Genomic DNA, 15,125 nt, shown 5'->3' on the forward strand with positions numbered 1-15,125 from the left:
CATCATAGTCTTTACCAGTAAAATAAGATCTCACATTTCATCACTACAACTGTCACAAAGTGACCTCACTCAGACTGGGCGTAGTTTATTCCTTGCTTCACTAGCTGAAAGGGACAATAATGTCATATGCTTTAAAATCAACAGGGAGGTTCTGTAGCAGCATTTCACATTTGAGAAATTCATTCAGTAACTGCATTAGTAGCGGCATCATTGGCATGAGTCCATTAATGAAGGCACTACAATGCATGCCACTTTCTCATAGTTGAACTAAAGGTCTGAAAATATATTAAATATAATGATTGTCAAACAAATCATTTATTCTTAAACCTATTTTATCAATTTTTTTCAGGATCACAAATCTTGGCTCATATCAAAGCCAAAGATATCTTTCGTTTCTTTATTTTTGCCTTCGAACATGATTACCATTTGACATTTCGAGAAATCCCTTCAGGAAGGAGTCCATTAGCGCAGCAACTGTTGGAAAATAACAGCCAATACATTAGGATGTTAATCTCAACCACTTTATCACAAAGCAAATAAATGAAGATGGATACTATCTAAGAGAAAAGGAAGTAGGACAAAAAAAAAGCAAAAAAACAGTGCACTAAAATTTAGCAACCTAACATCACCACAATAATCAGACTTATAGGAAGACGGGAGCTTTAAAGAGTTCAAGACTATCTTTTTACTTCTAGCATAGATTTTTCAAAAGTGTTTCATTAATTAGCGAGCAACAACTGAATATATTTTTGTCCATGTAATACAGTTGTAAATCAAACACTGAGAATTTTCACAATTTTTATTTTTATTTTCATTTAGAGATACAGCTTGGTTTGAGGTCTTTCCAGCCCAAGGAGCCTGCGCTGCCAATTTACACCAATGTGACCACTTGACCTACTAACCAGTGCGTATTTGGAATCTGGGAGGAAAACCGAGCACCCAGAGGAAACCCACACTTTTTGGAAAATATTTAACCAAAAGCTGGTTATCTTTTCTTAAACCACAGAATTCGGCTTTTGACAAGGGCTTATAGATAGGATGACAGATCACCTGGTAAACACAGAGATCAATGCACAACGAATTGCTGCAGTTGAAAATTGCTTTGGAGCAAATGGTCAACCTCTAGCACTGCCTGGGCGGGTACTTGTAGGTGAGGGATTATTGACAAAAGTCTGTCGCAAGAAGCCAAAGGCCCGAATGTTTTTCTTGTTTAATGACATCCTGGTGTATGGAACTGTCATCATCCATAAAACAAAATATGCTGGCCAGCAGATAATACCACTGGAAAATGTTACTGTTCAAAACCTTGAAGATAGTTATGAGCAGAAAAACCAATGGCTGATAAAAACATCACGAAAATCATTTGTGGTGAGTGCTGCAACCCCTCTTGAAAAAGAAGACTGGATGAGGCATATCAGCAACTGTGTGGAACAGCTATTGGAACAGACTGGAAAGACACCACCTACTGATCATGCAGCTCCTTGGATACCGGACAAGATGACTGAAATCTGTATGCGGTGCACTCAAAAGAAATTCAGTACTGTGATCCGGAGGCATCACTGCCGAAAATGTGGCTTTGTGGTGTGCCATTCCTGCTCGAAGAACAAATTTCTTATGCCTCAGCAGTCCTCAAAGCCTTTAAGGGTATGCACACTATGTTACCATCAGCTAATGGAAGAGAAGAGCAAGGAATGCAGTAAAGCAGATAACGTGACAGGTCAGAGAGCTACGGTTGCCAGCATCGACGAAGATAGTGAGAAATCCAGCGATGAGGAGAGAACAGAGCAATGGCCAGAGCAAGAGCAATTCTTCTCATCGGGTTGGTCTTGGTCCTCTTTCCACACTTAATCCTGATCAGAGGCAATCAACTTTATCAACACAAAGCAAAAAGTTAAGAAATTTGCTTTAAGTAATTTTACAGAAAAATACTGAACTTAAAATTATAGTTTCAATGTATGCTAACCTGAGTAGAAGTAAACCTGAGCTTTACCTGGCAAAGCATATTTTTGCTTGCTATTTGAGTGTCTGTGGACTAGAGACATGATTAATTTGATAAATTGCTTTTTCACGCCTTAAATCTTCCAAGGTGAACAAAATTATGTGAATACTTGTGTAATTTTGACGCTGTGTATATTTCAAGATTCAAGATTGTTTAATATCATTTCCAGTGCACAAGTGGAAAGGAGAATGAAATAATTGTTATTCTGATCTAATGCAGCCCAAAAAAAAACCAAAATAATTTCAAGAACACAATAACAAAAAAACACTAAATATAAATACATAAAATAGCTTACATACATAAATTGATGCTAGGCACAAGAGTGTCTGTACATAAAGAAGTGATAACGTAGTGGAGGTGGAGGTGTTGAGGGATGGGTTAGCAGGTGAAGGTGTTGACTGTCCTTACTACTTGGGCAAAGTGACGGCTTTTGAGTCTGGTGGTCCTGGCATGGATGCTATGTAGCCTCCTCCCTGATGGGGGTGGGACAAACAGTCCATGAGTGCAGTGGGTGGGATCCTTCATGATGTTACTGGCCCATTCCCCGCACCTTACTGTATATAGTCCTTGATGCTGGGTAGGATGGAGCCGGCGATGCTTCAGGACCATGAGCAATCGTGAGAGGTGTGCACTCCTAGGAGATTGAAACTGCTTGCAGTTTTGACTGCTGCGCCACCAATGGGAAGAGAGCTGTGGGTGATACGAGTTCTCCTGAAGGTGATAACCATCTCCTTTGTCTTGCTAACATTGAGGAAAAGGTTATTTTCCCAGCACCCAGGCCTGAAACTCTTCCACCACCTCTCTGTAGGCTGCCTCATCATTGTTGGTGATGAGCCCCACCATTGTCATGTCATCAGTGAACTTGACAATGTAATTACTCGAGTTTTGGCCCATGGAGTCATGTGTGAGCAAAATATACAGCAACGGGCTCAGCTCACAGCCCTGGGGAGCACCTGTGTTGAGGATGATGGGGAGGGAGGAGAGGTTGTGCACCCTGACTATCTGAGGTCCATGGTTGGGAAGTCCAACACCCAGTTGCACAGTGGTGTATTTAGACCGAGGAGTAAGAGTTTGTTCACCAGGGTCTGTGGGACAAAAGTGCTTAGTGCTGAACTGAATCCAAGAACAGCGTTTCTGAATGATATGGTTTGAGATGTTGTCTGGTTCAAAATCGGGTCCACCTAAGGGCGTAGCAGAGGCGCAACATTGGATTTAGCAAAAATGAACCTGGAAAATAAAAACAATAAAACTTACTGCTCCTCAGTGTCTGTAGATTCTTTTTACATTACAGCAGAATTATAAAATCAAAGAATATTCATAGCCAAGGAGTCTATTTAAATCACTGTCTGCGCTGTATTTAAGATCAAAGTTCTATTTCATTTAAAGTCTTTTCGATTTAAACCCAAAGACTTACCATGGAACTGAGGGACAATGAAAAGTCAGACACACAGATCAGACCAGACAAGGATGGCAGATTTCCTTCCCTGAAGGACACTAGTAAACTTCCTTGCTATGTTCATGGATATCTAATCCTGGCTGCTTTGGAAGAAATCGAACTCATATCGCTGATCATTGGTTTTTGGATTTAATCACCATGCTTAATTGTCAGCACTCATTAATCCAACAGCACAGGTGAATGAGTGGCCGAGGAGATGGTGCAGGAGACAGGGTTTCAATCTCTTGGATCATTGGAACCTTTTCTGGGGACAGGGGGGTGACCTGTACAAGAGGGACAGGTTGCACCTGAACTGGAGGGGAACCAATATCCTGGCCGGAAGGTTCGCTGATGCTACTCAGAAGAGTACAAACAAGTTTTGCAGGGGGTGGGGACTGGAGCACCAGCTCAGTAAGGGAAGGATCGGACAGGAACGAAGATGTCAGGGAAAGTATTAAAAGGCAAAATCGAAATAACAGCTATGATGGGTCAGATAGTTTGAAGTATGAGTATTTTAACTCTAGGAGTACTATGGATAAGGATAATGAAGTTAGAACATCAATCAGTACATGGAACTCTGATGTTGTGGCCATTACCGAAACTTGGTTGAGAGAGGGGCAGGAATGAGTGATCAATGTACCAGGTTTTCAAAGTTTTAGAATAGCTAGAGAAGGGGGTAAAGAAGTGGGTGGGGTGGAGTTGTACAATCAGGGACAATATCACAAGTACACTTAGGGGAAACATAATGGAGGGGTCAGACACTGAGTCCTTTTGGGTGAAACTCAGGAACAGGGAGGGTGCAATCACACTGATGGGATTGTACTACAAACCTCCAATGTCCACTGGGACATTGAGGTACAGATTTATAAATGCATTAAGAAAATGTTTAAAAATAATAGAGTTGTTGTCTTGGATGATTTCAATTTCCTTAGTATAAACTGTGACCTTCTTAGTGCAAGGGGTTTGGATGGGGCAGAATTTATTAAGCGTTTCGAGGAGGGTTTCTTAAAACAATATCTAAACAGCCCTAGAAGAGGAAGGGCTTTACTGGACCTTGTGTTGGGTAATAAGCCTGGCCAGTTGACTGTCTCATCAATGGGTGAGTACTTAGGGAATAGTGACCACAACTCCTTAACTTCCATGATAGCTATGGATAAGGGTAAGTATGGTCCTTGTGAGAGAGTTTTGAATTGGAGTAGGGCAAATTATGAAGGTGTAGGCAGAAACTAGGCAGAGTTAATCGGGAACACCTTTTTTCTTGCAAGCGCACGTCAGACATGCAGAGGGTGCTTAAAGAGCAGTTAGAAGAAAGGAGAGGGATGGAAAGATAAGAGAACGTTGGAGGTCCAGAGAGGTGGAGAATTTAGTCAAGAACAAAAAGGAAAGGTATGTAAAGCTTCGGAATTTAGGATCAAGCAAAGCACATGAGGAGTATAAAGAAGCCAGAAAAGAACTAAAGAAGGGAATTAGGAAAGCCAGGAGGGGCCATGAAAAGTCCTTGACAAGCAGGATTAAGGTGAATCCCAAGGCATTCTATACATACATTGAGAGCAAAAGGATAACTAAGGAGAGGGTGGGATCACTCAAGGATAAAGAGGGAAGCATTTGCTTGGATGCGGAGAATGTGCGTGAGGTACTTAATCAGTACTTTGCTTCATATTTACCAAGAAAAAGGATATAGAAGACCAGAAGATCAGTGCTGAGTGTATAAATATGTTAGGGCATTTGGAGGCCAAGGAGGAGGAAGGTTTGGGCTTCCTACTGAGTAATAAGGTGATTAAGTCCCCAGGGCCTGCTGAGATTTACCCCAGGTTATTGAAGGAGGCAGGAGACGAGATTGCTGGGGCCCTGACAAGTATCTTCATCCTCTCTAGGCTCAGGTCCTGGAGGACTGGTGGGTGGCTAATGTTGTATCTCTATTTAAGAAGGGAACGAGGGAAAATTCTGGGAACTATAGACCGGTGATTCTCACATCAGTTGTAGGGAAATTACTGCAGGAAATTCCTAGGGATAGGATATATGAGCATTTGGAAACTCACTGCCTAATTAGGGGGGGCCAGCATGGCTTTGTGAATGGCAGGCCGTGCCTTACCAACTTGATTCAGTTTTTTGACAAGGTGATGAGAGATATTGATGGAGATAGGGCAGTGAGTGTTATCTGCATGGATTTTAGTTTGGCGTTTGATGAAGTCCCTCATGGGAGGCTAAACCAGAAGATTAAGATGCATGGGGTCTGCAGCGAAATGGCGGTTTGGATCCAGAACTGGCTTGCGCATAGAAGACAGAGGGTAGTGGTTGAAGGGACTTATTCAGGCTGGAGGTCTGTAATCAGGGATTTTCTGCAGGGAACTATGCTGGGACCTCTGTTGTTTGTGATGTATATAAATGACCTGCTGGGTGAAAATGTAGATGGGTGGGTTAGTAAGTTTGAAGATGATACCAAGATTGGTGGAGTTGTGGATAGTGTAGAAGACTGTCAACGAAAACAGCATGATATAGATCAGTTGCAGATGTGGGCAGAGAAATGGCAGATGGAGTTTTACAGATAAATGTGAGGTGTTGCACCTTGGTAGGGCAAATGCAAGGAGGCAGTACACTGTTATGAGTAAGGCCTGTAACAGTGCTTCTGAGCAGAGAGACCTTGGGACCCAAGTTCATAGCTCCATGAAAGTGTTTGCAAGGTAAATAGGATGGTTAAGAAGGCTTATGGAATGCTTACCTTTATTAGTCGAGGAACTGAGTTCAAAATTCAGGAAGTTAAGTTGCAACTTTATAGAACTCTGGATAGACCACATCTTGAGTATTGTACTATATACAGTTCTGATCACCCGACTATAAGAAGGAAATTGAGGCTTTGGAGAGGGTGCAGAAGGTGCTTACCAGCATGTTGTCTGGTTTAGAGGTCACGTGCTATCATGAGAGGCTGGATAAACTTGGGTTGTTATTTTGGAGTGGTGGAGGTTGAGGGGAGACCTGGTGGATGCCTGGAATGTGCTGCCTGATATGGTGGTGGACACAACTACATTAGATGATTTTAAGAGAAGTTTAGTTAGGCATATGAATGTGAGGAAGGTGGAAGGATATGGACATTGTGTAGGTAGAAGGGAATAGTTTTTGGGTGCTTTCCATTTACTTTCTAACTGGTTCAGCACAACATTGTGGGTTGAATGGCCTGTCCTTGTACTGTCTTACGTTCTATGTGCTATCACCTTCAATGCTTGTCTTCTGACTTTTCACAGACTGCATTGCTCAATAGGGAAGCCTTCAACGAATATGCTTTCTTACTTGAACCCAGACCTCAAAAGCTCACAACCACTTGATCTTCATGGCCCGTTGCTGCTTCTCACACTCTAGTAGTCTGTCTGATTCTAGGAGAGGGTTTCTCAGCTAACCAATTATACTTTGTTGCCAGGAGAAGTTGTCACAGCACAATCATCACAGGAGGATTTCCCTGCGCTGAATGTTCCCTGCTATGGAAGAGGCTCCTTCTAACGTTATCTGAATCAGAATCAGGTTTAATATCATGAAATTTGTTAACTTTGTGGCATCAGTACAATGCAGTGCTTGATAAACGTAGGAAAAATGAATCATAGTTATATTTATTTGTATTAAATAGTTAAATTAAAATAAGCAGTGCAAAAAACAGTAATAAAAAAGTAGTGAGGTTGTGTTCATTGGTTCAATGTCCATTTAGAAATCAGATGGCAGAAGGGAAAAAGCATTTCTGGAATCACTGAGTAGGTGCCTTCAGGCTTCTGTACCTCCTACCTGATGGTGACAATGGGAAGAGGGCATATCCTGGGTGGTGGGGGTCCTTAATGATGGACACCACTTTCCTGAGTCACCACTCCTTGAAGATGTCTTGGATACTATGGAGGTTTGTACCCATGAAAGAGCTGACTAATTTTACAACTTTCTATAACTTACTTAGATCCTGTCCAGTAGTGCCCCCCCCATATCAGATGTTGATGCAGCTAGTCAGAATGCTCCACATGGTACATCTGCAGAAGTTTCCGAGTGTTTTAGGTGACTAACCAAATCTCCTTAATCTCTTATTGAAATATAGCCACTGTCCTGTCTTCTTTAGAGCTGCATCAATATGTTGTGACTGGGTTAGGTCCTCAGAGATATTGACACCCAGGAACTTGAAATTGCTCACTCTCTCCATTTCTGATCCCTCTATAAGGACTGGTTCGTATTCCCTCATCTTACCCTTTCCGAAGTCCACAAACAGCTGTTTGGTCTCACTGATGTTGAGTGCAAGGTTGTTGCTATGATACCACTCAACTAGCTGGTATATCTCAGTCCTGTACACCCTCTCGTCACCATCTGAGATTCTGCCAACAACGGTTGCATCATCAGCAAACTTATAGATGGCATTTGAGCTATGCCTAACCAGACAGTTATGGGTGTAGAGAGAGTAGAGCAGTGGGCTAAGCACACATCCCTGTGGTGTGCCAGTGTTGATTGTCAGTGAGGTGGAGATGTTATTTCCAATCCACACAAATTGTGGCTCTTCATGTTAGGAAGTCAAGGATCCAGTTGCAGAGGGAGGTACAGAGGCCCAGGTTCTGTAGCTTTTTGATCAGGACTGTAGGAATGATGGTACTAAATGCTGAGCTATAGTCGGTGAATAGCATCCTGACATAGGTGTTTGTAATGTCCAGGTGATCCAAGGCCCCATGGATAGCCTTTGAGATTGCATATGCCATAGACCTATTGTGACAATGAGCAAATTGCAGTGGGTCCAGTGGTTAACGTGGACACCTGGCCAAATGGATAAGGCTTTGGACTAGCTATCTGAAGGTCGTGAGTTCGAGCCCCAGCCAAGGGAACGTGTTGTGTCCTTGAGCAAGGCACTTAATCACACATTGCTCTGCGACGACACTGGTGCCAAGCTGTATGGGTCCTAATCCCTTGGACAACATTGGTGTCGTGGAGAGGGGAGACTTGCAGCATGGGCAACTGCTGGTCTTCAATACAACCTTGCCCAGGCCTGCGCCCTGGAGAGTGAAGACTTTCCAGGCGCAGATCCATGGTCTCCCAAGACTAACGGATGCCTTTACTTAGTGGGTCCAGGTTCTTACCGAGACAAAAGTTGATTCTAGCCATGATCAACCTCTCAAAGCATTTTGTCACTGTAGATGTGAGTGCTACTGGACAATAGTCATTAAAGCAGCTCACCCTGCTCTTCTTGGGCACTGGTATAAATGTTGCCCTTTTGAAGCTGGTGGGAACTTCAACTGAAGCAATGAGAAATTGAGAATGTCTTTGAATACCCCTGCCAGCTGTAAAAAAGATGCAGTCAGATGTAGGCATGAATGAAGAAAACAAAATTACTTCCACTATAAAATAACTATTGGAAGAAAATGTTTTCAGATTACTTCATGTAGACAGGAACACCTCACCTTATGATGAAGTTTGTCTGATAGTCACGCAAATTTGGGTTGTCATGATGTCAGTATTGGTAGGTTGGCTTAAACAATCATGGATTGAAAACTGGCTGTTGCATAGAAAACAAGAAGTTGGAATAAAGGGACTGATTTTCACACTGGAGGGATGTAAATATTAGAATGTCCCAAGAATTATTTCTCGGCCCTCAATTGTTTACTATTTCTGTTAATGATCCAGAGGAAGGAGTAAAATAATGTTTCCAAGTTTAATAGGTAGAAGGGCTTACTGTGACGAGGACATTTGTTTTTACAGTGAGATATATGAGGGGTGATTGATAAGTTTGTGGCCTAAGGTAGAAGAAGATGAGTTATACAGCTCTTGTTACATGCACGTGCAGTTTAACTCTTTGAGTGATTATGCAGAAAGTTTGAAGTTAATAACTCATCTCCATCTACCTTAGGCCATGAACTTATCAATCACCACTGGTAAATGGGTTGAGGATCAGAGACACAAGGGAATGCAGATGATGCAAGACCCATTAAATTTCTCCAGCAAATTGAATCGCTGGGCAAAGTTAGGCAATTGGAGTTTAATGTGGGGAAGTGCGAGGCATTAAGTGGAAACAAAAATTGGATTTTTATCTAAATGGAGACATTGCAAATCAGTGAACTTCAGAATGATGTGAGTGTTTCGGTGTATTGATCACAAACAACAAGAAGACAGGTCCATGAAGTAATTAAGAAGGCAAACAGCACAGTGGCAAAGGGGTTAGAATTTAATAAGAAGAAGATTTTGCTACAGTTGTACAGTTAGAGTTTAACAGCAAGAAGATTTTGCTACAATTGTACAGAGTACTGGCAAGGCTACCCCTGGAATACCATGGACAATTTTGGTCTCTTTATCTTAAAAAAAAAGAATATATTCGTATTGGAGGGGGACCAGAACCACTAAGCTAGTTCCTGGGGTGAGAGGACTGTTCCATCCAGAGTAGCTAAACAGGCTGTGTCTTCCTTCCTTGATGGTTAGAAACATAAGGGGTGGCCGTAGTGAAACATCCCAAACGTAAGGGATGGCTGTCCCAAACGGGGCTTAATGGGATAGGTACTGAGACCTGCTGAGTTCTTCCAGCATTTTGTGTGTATTGCTTTAGATACTGAGAAGGTTTTGATCATGTGAGAGTCATAAACAAGAAGACAGATACAAAATAGAAGGTCAGTCACTTATAATGAAGATGTGCAGATATTTCTTCTCTCAGAGAGTAATGAATCCCTGGAATTCTGTGCCCCCAGGGTGGTAGGGTCCAGATCATTGGGTATGTTTAAGGTGAAGAGAGAGAAAAATTTGAAAACCCAAGGAATTGAGGGTTGCGGTGGAGCTGGTACAGAAGATGAGTTGAGGTCTGCATTGATCAGGCATGATCATATTGAATGCTGAGCAGGCCTCTGTGGTTTGAAGAACTCCCACACTTACTAATTTTCTTTCACTCTAGGGATGCTTTTGATTTTACAAAGGAAGGATTGGGGCATTCGTTGGGCATTTTAAAAACACAGACTGATGAACGGGAGAGCTCACTATTGAACTACTGCCCAACAATTCCTCCTGTTTTCCAGGTTGTATGGAATCCCCTCCCTCAACAGGATAGGTTTGAAAAGTCAGTAAGGAATTGAAAGGCAATAAGAGATTGAAGACAGATAAACCACCAGAGCCTGGGAATCTACACCTCAGATTACCTAAGGGATGGCACAGCAGTTCTAGGTGCCAAGTCTGTGGACACTTCAATAGTTCCAACAAATTGGATAAAAGTTAATGCAACCCTGCTATTGAAAAGCAAAAGAGGTATGAAGAATAATAGGGTATTATTATAGACTAGTTAGTTCAACAGTATAATGGGAAGAAAAGCTAGAATCTGTTCTAAAAGAAGCCTTAGAAAACTGTGACTGATTGGACAAGATCAGCATGAATTTATGAAAGGAAATTTGACAAATGTAGTGGAATACTCGGGATTCCCTTTCGGTGCAATCTTTCATTGATTATGTTGTGGTTATTGGGTTTATTGAGTATGCCTGCAAGAAAATGAATCTCAGTTTTATGTGGTGACATATAATGTACTTTGATAATAGATTTATTTTGAACTTTGATTGCTTCTTCAGTTGTACAGGATCTTGGTGAGACTGCAGTTTGAGTACTGCGTGCCATTTTGGCCTGTTTATACAAGGAAGGATGCACTTGCCATAAAGGGAATGTAGGAAAGGTTTTTAGATTGATTGCTTGGATGGCAGCCCTGGTATACTGTACTATAGAGGAGACATTGAGTTTATTAGGCTTAGATATGCTAGAGTTTAGAAGAATGAAAAGCTGCATCACAGAAACTCTAAAAAATTTCCAACTGGCAGGACAGACTAAAAGCAGAAAGAATGTTCTCAGAAGCAGGTGTCATAGCCTAAGAATATGGGGCACGAAGGACTGAACAGGGAAGAAATCTTCACTCAGAGGGAATGTAGTTTCAACTACAGAAAGCGGATAAATCCAAAATCATTGAATGTATTTGACAAGGAGTGAAATAAAATTCCTAGAGCAGAAGGGATTGAGATTCGGAGAGAAAATTGCAACCAGGTACTGAGTTCGAATGATTAGTCCTGATGACGTTGAATGTTGAAGCAGACGCAAATGGCTGAACAGCTTCCCCCTGCTCCTGTCTTTTTTTATGTGCTGCAGCACACATCAGTTTTGTATGATATTCCTCCTGCAGTGCATTGCAAGATGGTACCCAAATCAGCCCAAGTATGTGAACACGAGGAATTCTGCAGATGCTAGAACTTCAAGCAACACACATCAAAGTTGCTGGTGAACGCAGCAGGCCAGGCAGCATCTCTAGGAAGAGGTACAGTCGACGTTTCAGGCCGAGACCCTTCGTCAGGACTAACTGAAGGAAGAGCTAGTAAGAGATTTGAAAGTTGGAGGGGGAGGGGGAGATACAAAATGATAGGAGAAGACAGGAGGGGGAGGGATGGAGCCAAGAGCTGGACAGGTGATTGGCAAAAGGGATACGAGAGGATCATGGAACGGGAGGCATAGGGAGAAAGAAAAGGGGGAGGGGGGAAGCCCAGAGGGTGGGCAATAACTGATGGGGTACGAGGGGGAGGTGGGGCATTAACAGAAGTTAGAGAAGTCAATGTTCATGCCATCAAGTTGGAGGCTACCCAGAAGAAATATAAGGTGTTGTTCCTCCAACTTGAGTGTGGCTTCATCTTTACAGTAAAGGAGGCCGTGGATAGTCATATCAGAATGGGAATGGGACATGGAATTAAAATGTGTGGCCACTGGGAGATCCTGCTTTCTCTGGTGGACAGAGCGTAGGTGTTCAATTGCTGTTTAAAGTTTCCTATATGTGTTCAATGTATATGTATGTATGTACATATGTATACACAAACATAACATAAATCTTTCAAGTAGTGATAATACCATTCCATTGATGTCCTGAATGCAGAGGAACCTTCAAACCTGGACACATCTTGGAACATTACCCTGCCACATCTGGGTGGTCAGAAAAGAAGCAAAGAAAAGCCCTAGTTGCATGTTGAAATCAAATCTGGACTGCATACCAACAATATGTTTGAAAGGCAGTTGCCAATAAGGTGGGAAGTGAGAACATCCAATTATCACTGGGTGTGACTATAGGATGCAATGCAGCTTGGTTAGTTACTCCCTGGATTAACAAAGGTTAAAAAATGATATGATTATGATTATTATCATTAGTTACTAAAAAAAGACTTAGTTTATAAAATGGCTATATTGGTTCCTTATTATTGTGCCTCTCTGGAATAAAACAATGTATTACGGGAAAGTATGTACCAAAACAAGGTACTCAGCAGGTCAGGCAGCATCTGCAAAGAGAAAATTAAAATTACGTAACACGCACCAAAATCTAGTTTGCAGGATCCTTCTCGGAACTGGTAGAATAGTCACAGGACTGAAACAAAACATCCACGTCTTTTCTTACGCGTCCAACCTGACCTGTGATGCATTTTGCTTTTTAATTCTGTGGCATAGTTGTGTTACTGCATTTCTTCTTATGTAACAAGCATGCACATGAACTTCTGTCAAAAGGAATGTTTTGACAGAAAGTAAGTGCTGTACAAACAATACTTCTCAGGATTGAATTAATTGAGAGATTTTGCTGGGAAGTTTAAGGAAATGTGTCAAGATTATCCTTAAACATTATGTTACATTGTAAGCCTTTTAAAACAGTTTTCTAAGGAATAGCTCTTTGGGTGTTTAACTTTCCGAAACTCCTATTTAAAGTTCTTTTTAAAACCTGCATCAGTGGTGATCTGGTTCGGCACCTGGCTCTCTCATTGTTCCGTCGAATGCGCCTGGGGTCTGGAGGTTGATCAGGAGGTGCAGCCCAGTCTGGGGCTCAGATGCTGGGGTGGGGTCTGGGTCTGGGTCACTGTCAGGATCTTGAATAAGTTTGCAGCAGGTGCCAGGGTCTGTGGGGCCTTATTTTGACCCGGTTTTATTTTTCACTCCTTCAGACCCAGAATCCACTGAGCATGTTTCATACTATTGTGTAACATGTATTAAAAAAAGAAATATAAGCGTATTGGGACAAAAATAGGAGTAGCAACCATTAGATTGCAAGACCCACTGCGCTGGCTGCTTCAATATCCTAAGAAATGTTGGATTATTGGAGTTCTCTTGTACATCAACTCTTTCTCTACCTATCAATCTTATGCAAGCTCCTTCCATGTAGCACCCTTACTGAAGTACCTTCTGCAATAGTATATAAATATTTGGGATTTTCAAGGAGGTGTGATTATCTCAAAACTACATCATAAATAGAGTTTAATAAACTGCCACTCAAATACTAAGTCGTTCCAGACCTGTGGATCAGCATCTTGACAGCCATGGACCAGCAGTAATGAAGGAAAAGCGAAATCACTGCTGTGTTATTGAAGAAAATATTTCCCGAGGTAAGAAACTTTGGTGAGCTGAAGCAAGAACCGGAGAAACTGTTTTACTGAAGAGGTCTGTGATCTCTGGGTTTCTCAGCGCCTGAAAGGTTTAGATGCTCCATCACTCAGGTCTTAGGTCAATAGGCCTTTCGACTCCAAGGGTATTGAAAGGTTTGTGATCAGGTGGGACAGTGGATAAGGAAGACCTCTGGTCAAAATTATATTAACTGCTCAAATTTGCCCTGACAGTCTTTTGCCCATTTCATTTTCCATTTCTTATGAGGGAAATGCCAGGAATTACTTCAGGATTAACACCATGTGAAGTTATGTGCTTGGTTGTTACCAATCAGTGACGAATTTCAGGATAGAAGTTTGGCATGGGAAAGAATTAATTGGATCTAGTGAAAGCAAGAATAAGTGGCAGCATCTACAGTATATAAAGACTCCTGGTATGCTTTCTTTGTGTGTGATATAAAGCAACAATCAGCTGCATTAACTCAGCAGTTCGGGCAGCATCTGTGGACAGAAGGAAAATTGGCAATGGTTTGAGTCAAATCACTCCATCAGACCTGGTGAAGGAATTCAGTCTGGTTAAAGATTAAATTGCCGTTTTGTGATGTATACCCTCCTTCAACCAGAATAGCATAAACTTTTCTTATAAAGTTTCATCTGTGAATTTCGCAACAGTGTTGCAGTCCAATTCCCTTTCTCGTACCATTTGATATATGAAAAATGTGAAACATAAGGATAAAGATAATTGTTCCAGTTCATACACACAATATTTAATAGAAATTGTGGCACCTAGGGGAAAAAACTTTAATAGCTTGATTTTTTAACTTTTCCAAAATGGCCTTCAACCAATTCATCTTTTAATTTGTCCTGTGGCTCTTAACAATTACTCCAAGGGAATAAAATCTCATCCATCTCATAAAAGAACCTGTAACAATAAACACTGATGTCAATGTGTATGACATTCTCAGTTGAATCCAATTGTCTACCAACTATCCTACAGATTCTTCATTATTTTGCATCATTTATCAGTGGGTTTACACTGCCCCATGTTTATTTCTGATGAAAAAGCAACTGGAAGACCAAAATATTTCAGGCAGACAAAGTCAAAGTTAAAGTAAATTTATTTTCAAAATATGTACATATTGCAAACATACACTACCTTGAGATTCATTTTCTTGCAGGCATTTACAGTAAAATAAAGAAATACAATAGACTTTATGAAAAACTATACTTAAGCAAGGACAGACAAACAATCCATGTGCAAAAGAAGGCAGATTGTGCAAAATTAGATAAATAAATGAAAGAAAGAGAAAGTAATCCTGAAAATATG

General features: G+C 41.4%; 1 protein-coding gene across 7 annotated transcripts in view; it reads left to right on the forward strand.

Moving 5' to 3' along the window:
- The window catches only part of plekhf1 (pleckstrin homology domain containing, family F (with FYVE domain) member 1), a 33,971-nt gene extending 30,719 nt beyond the window's left edge, over positions 1-3,252 (forward strand). For all 7 annotated transcript variants that reach the window (XM_072279658.1, XM_072279662.1, XM_072279661.1 and 4 more), the window contains one exon: positions 820-3,252. In XM_072279658.1, the coding sequence (XP_072135759.1) occupies positions 1,039-1,848 (810 nt within the window). In that variant the 5' untranslated portion in view covers positions 820-1,038 and the 3' untranslated portion in view covers positions 1,849-3,252. The remainder of the gene's footprint in view (positions 1-819) is intronic.
- Positions 3,253-15,125: the final 11,873 nt, after the last annotated feature.

Source organism: Mobula birostris, chromosome 15, assembly GCF_030028105.1.
Source record: "Mobula birostris isolate sMobBir1 chromosome 15, sMobBir1.hap1, whole genome shotgun sequence".
Classification (NCBI taxonomy): Eukaryota; Metazoa; Chordata; class Chondrichthyes; order Myliobatiformes; family Myliobatidae; genus Mobula; species Mobula birostris.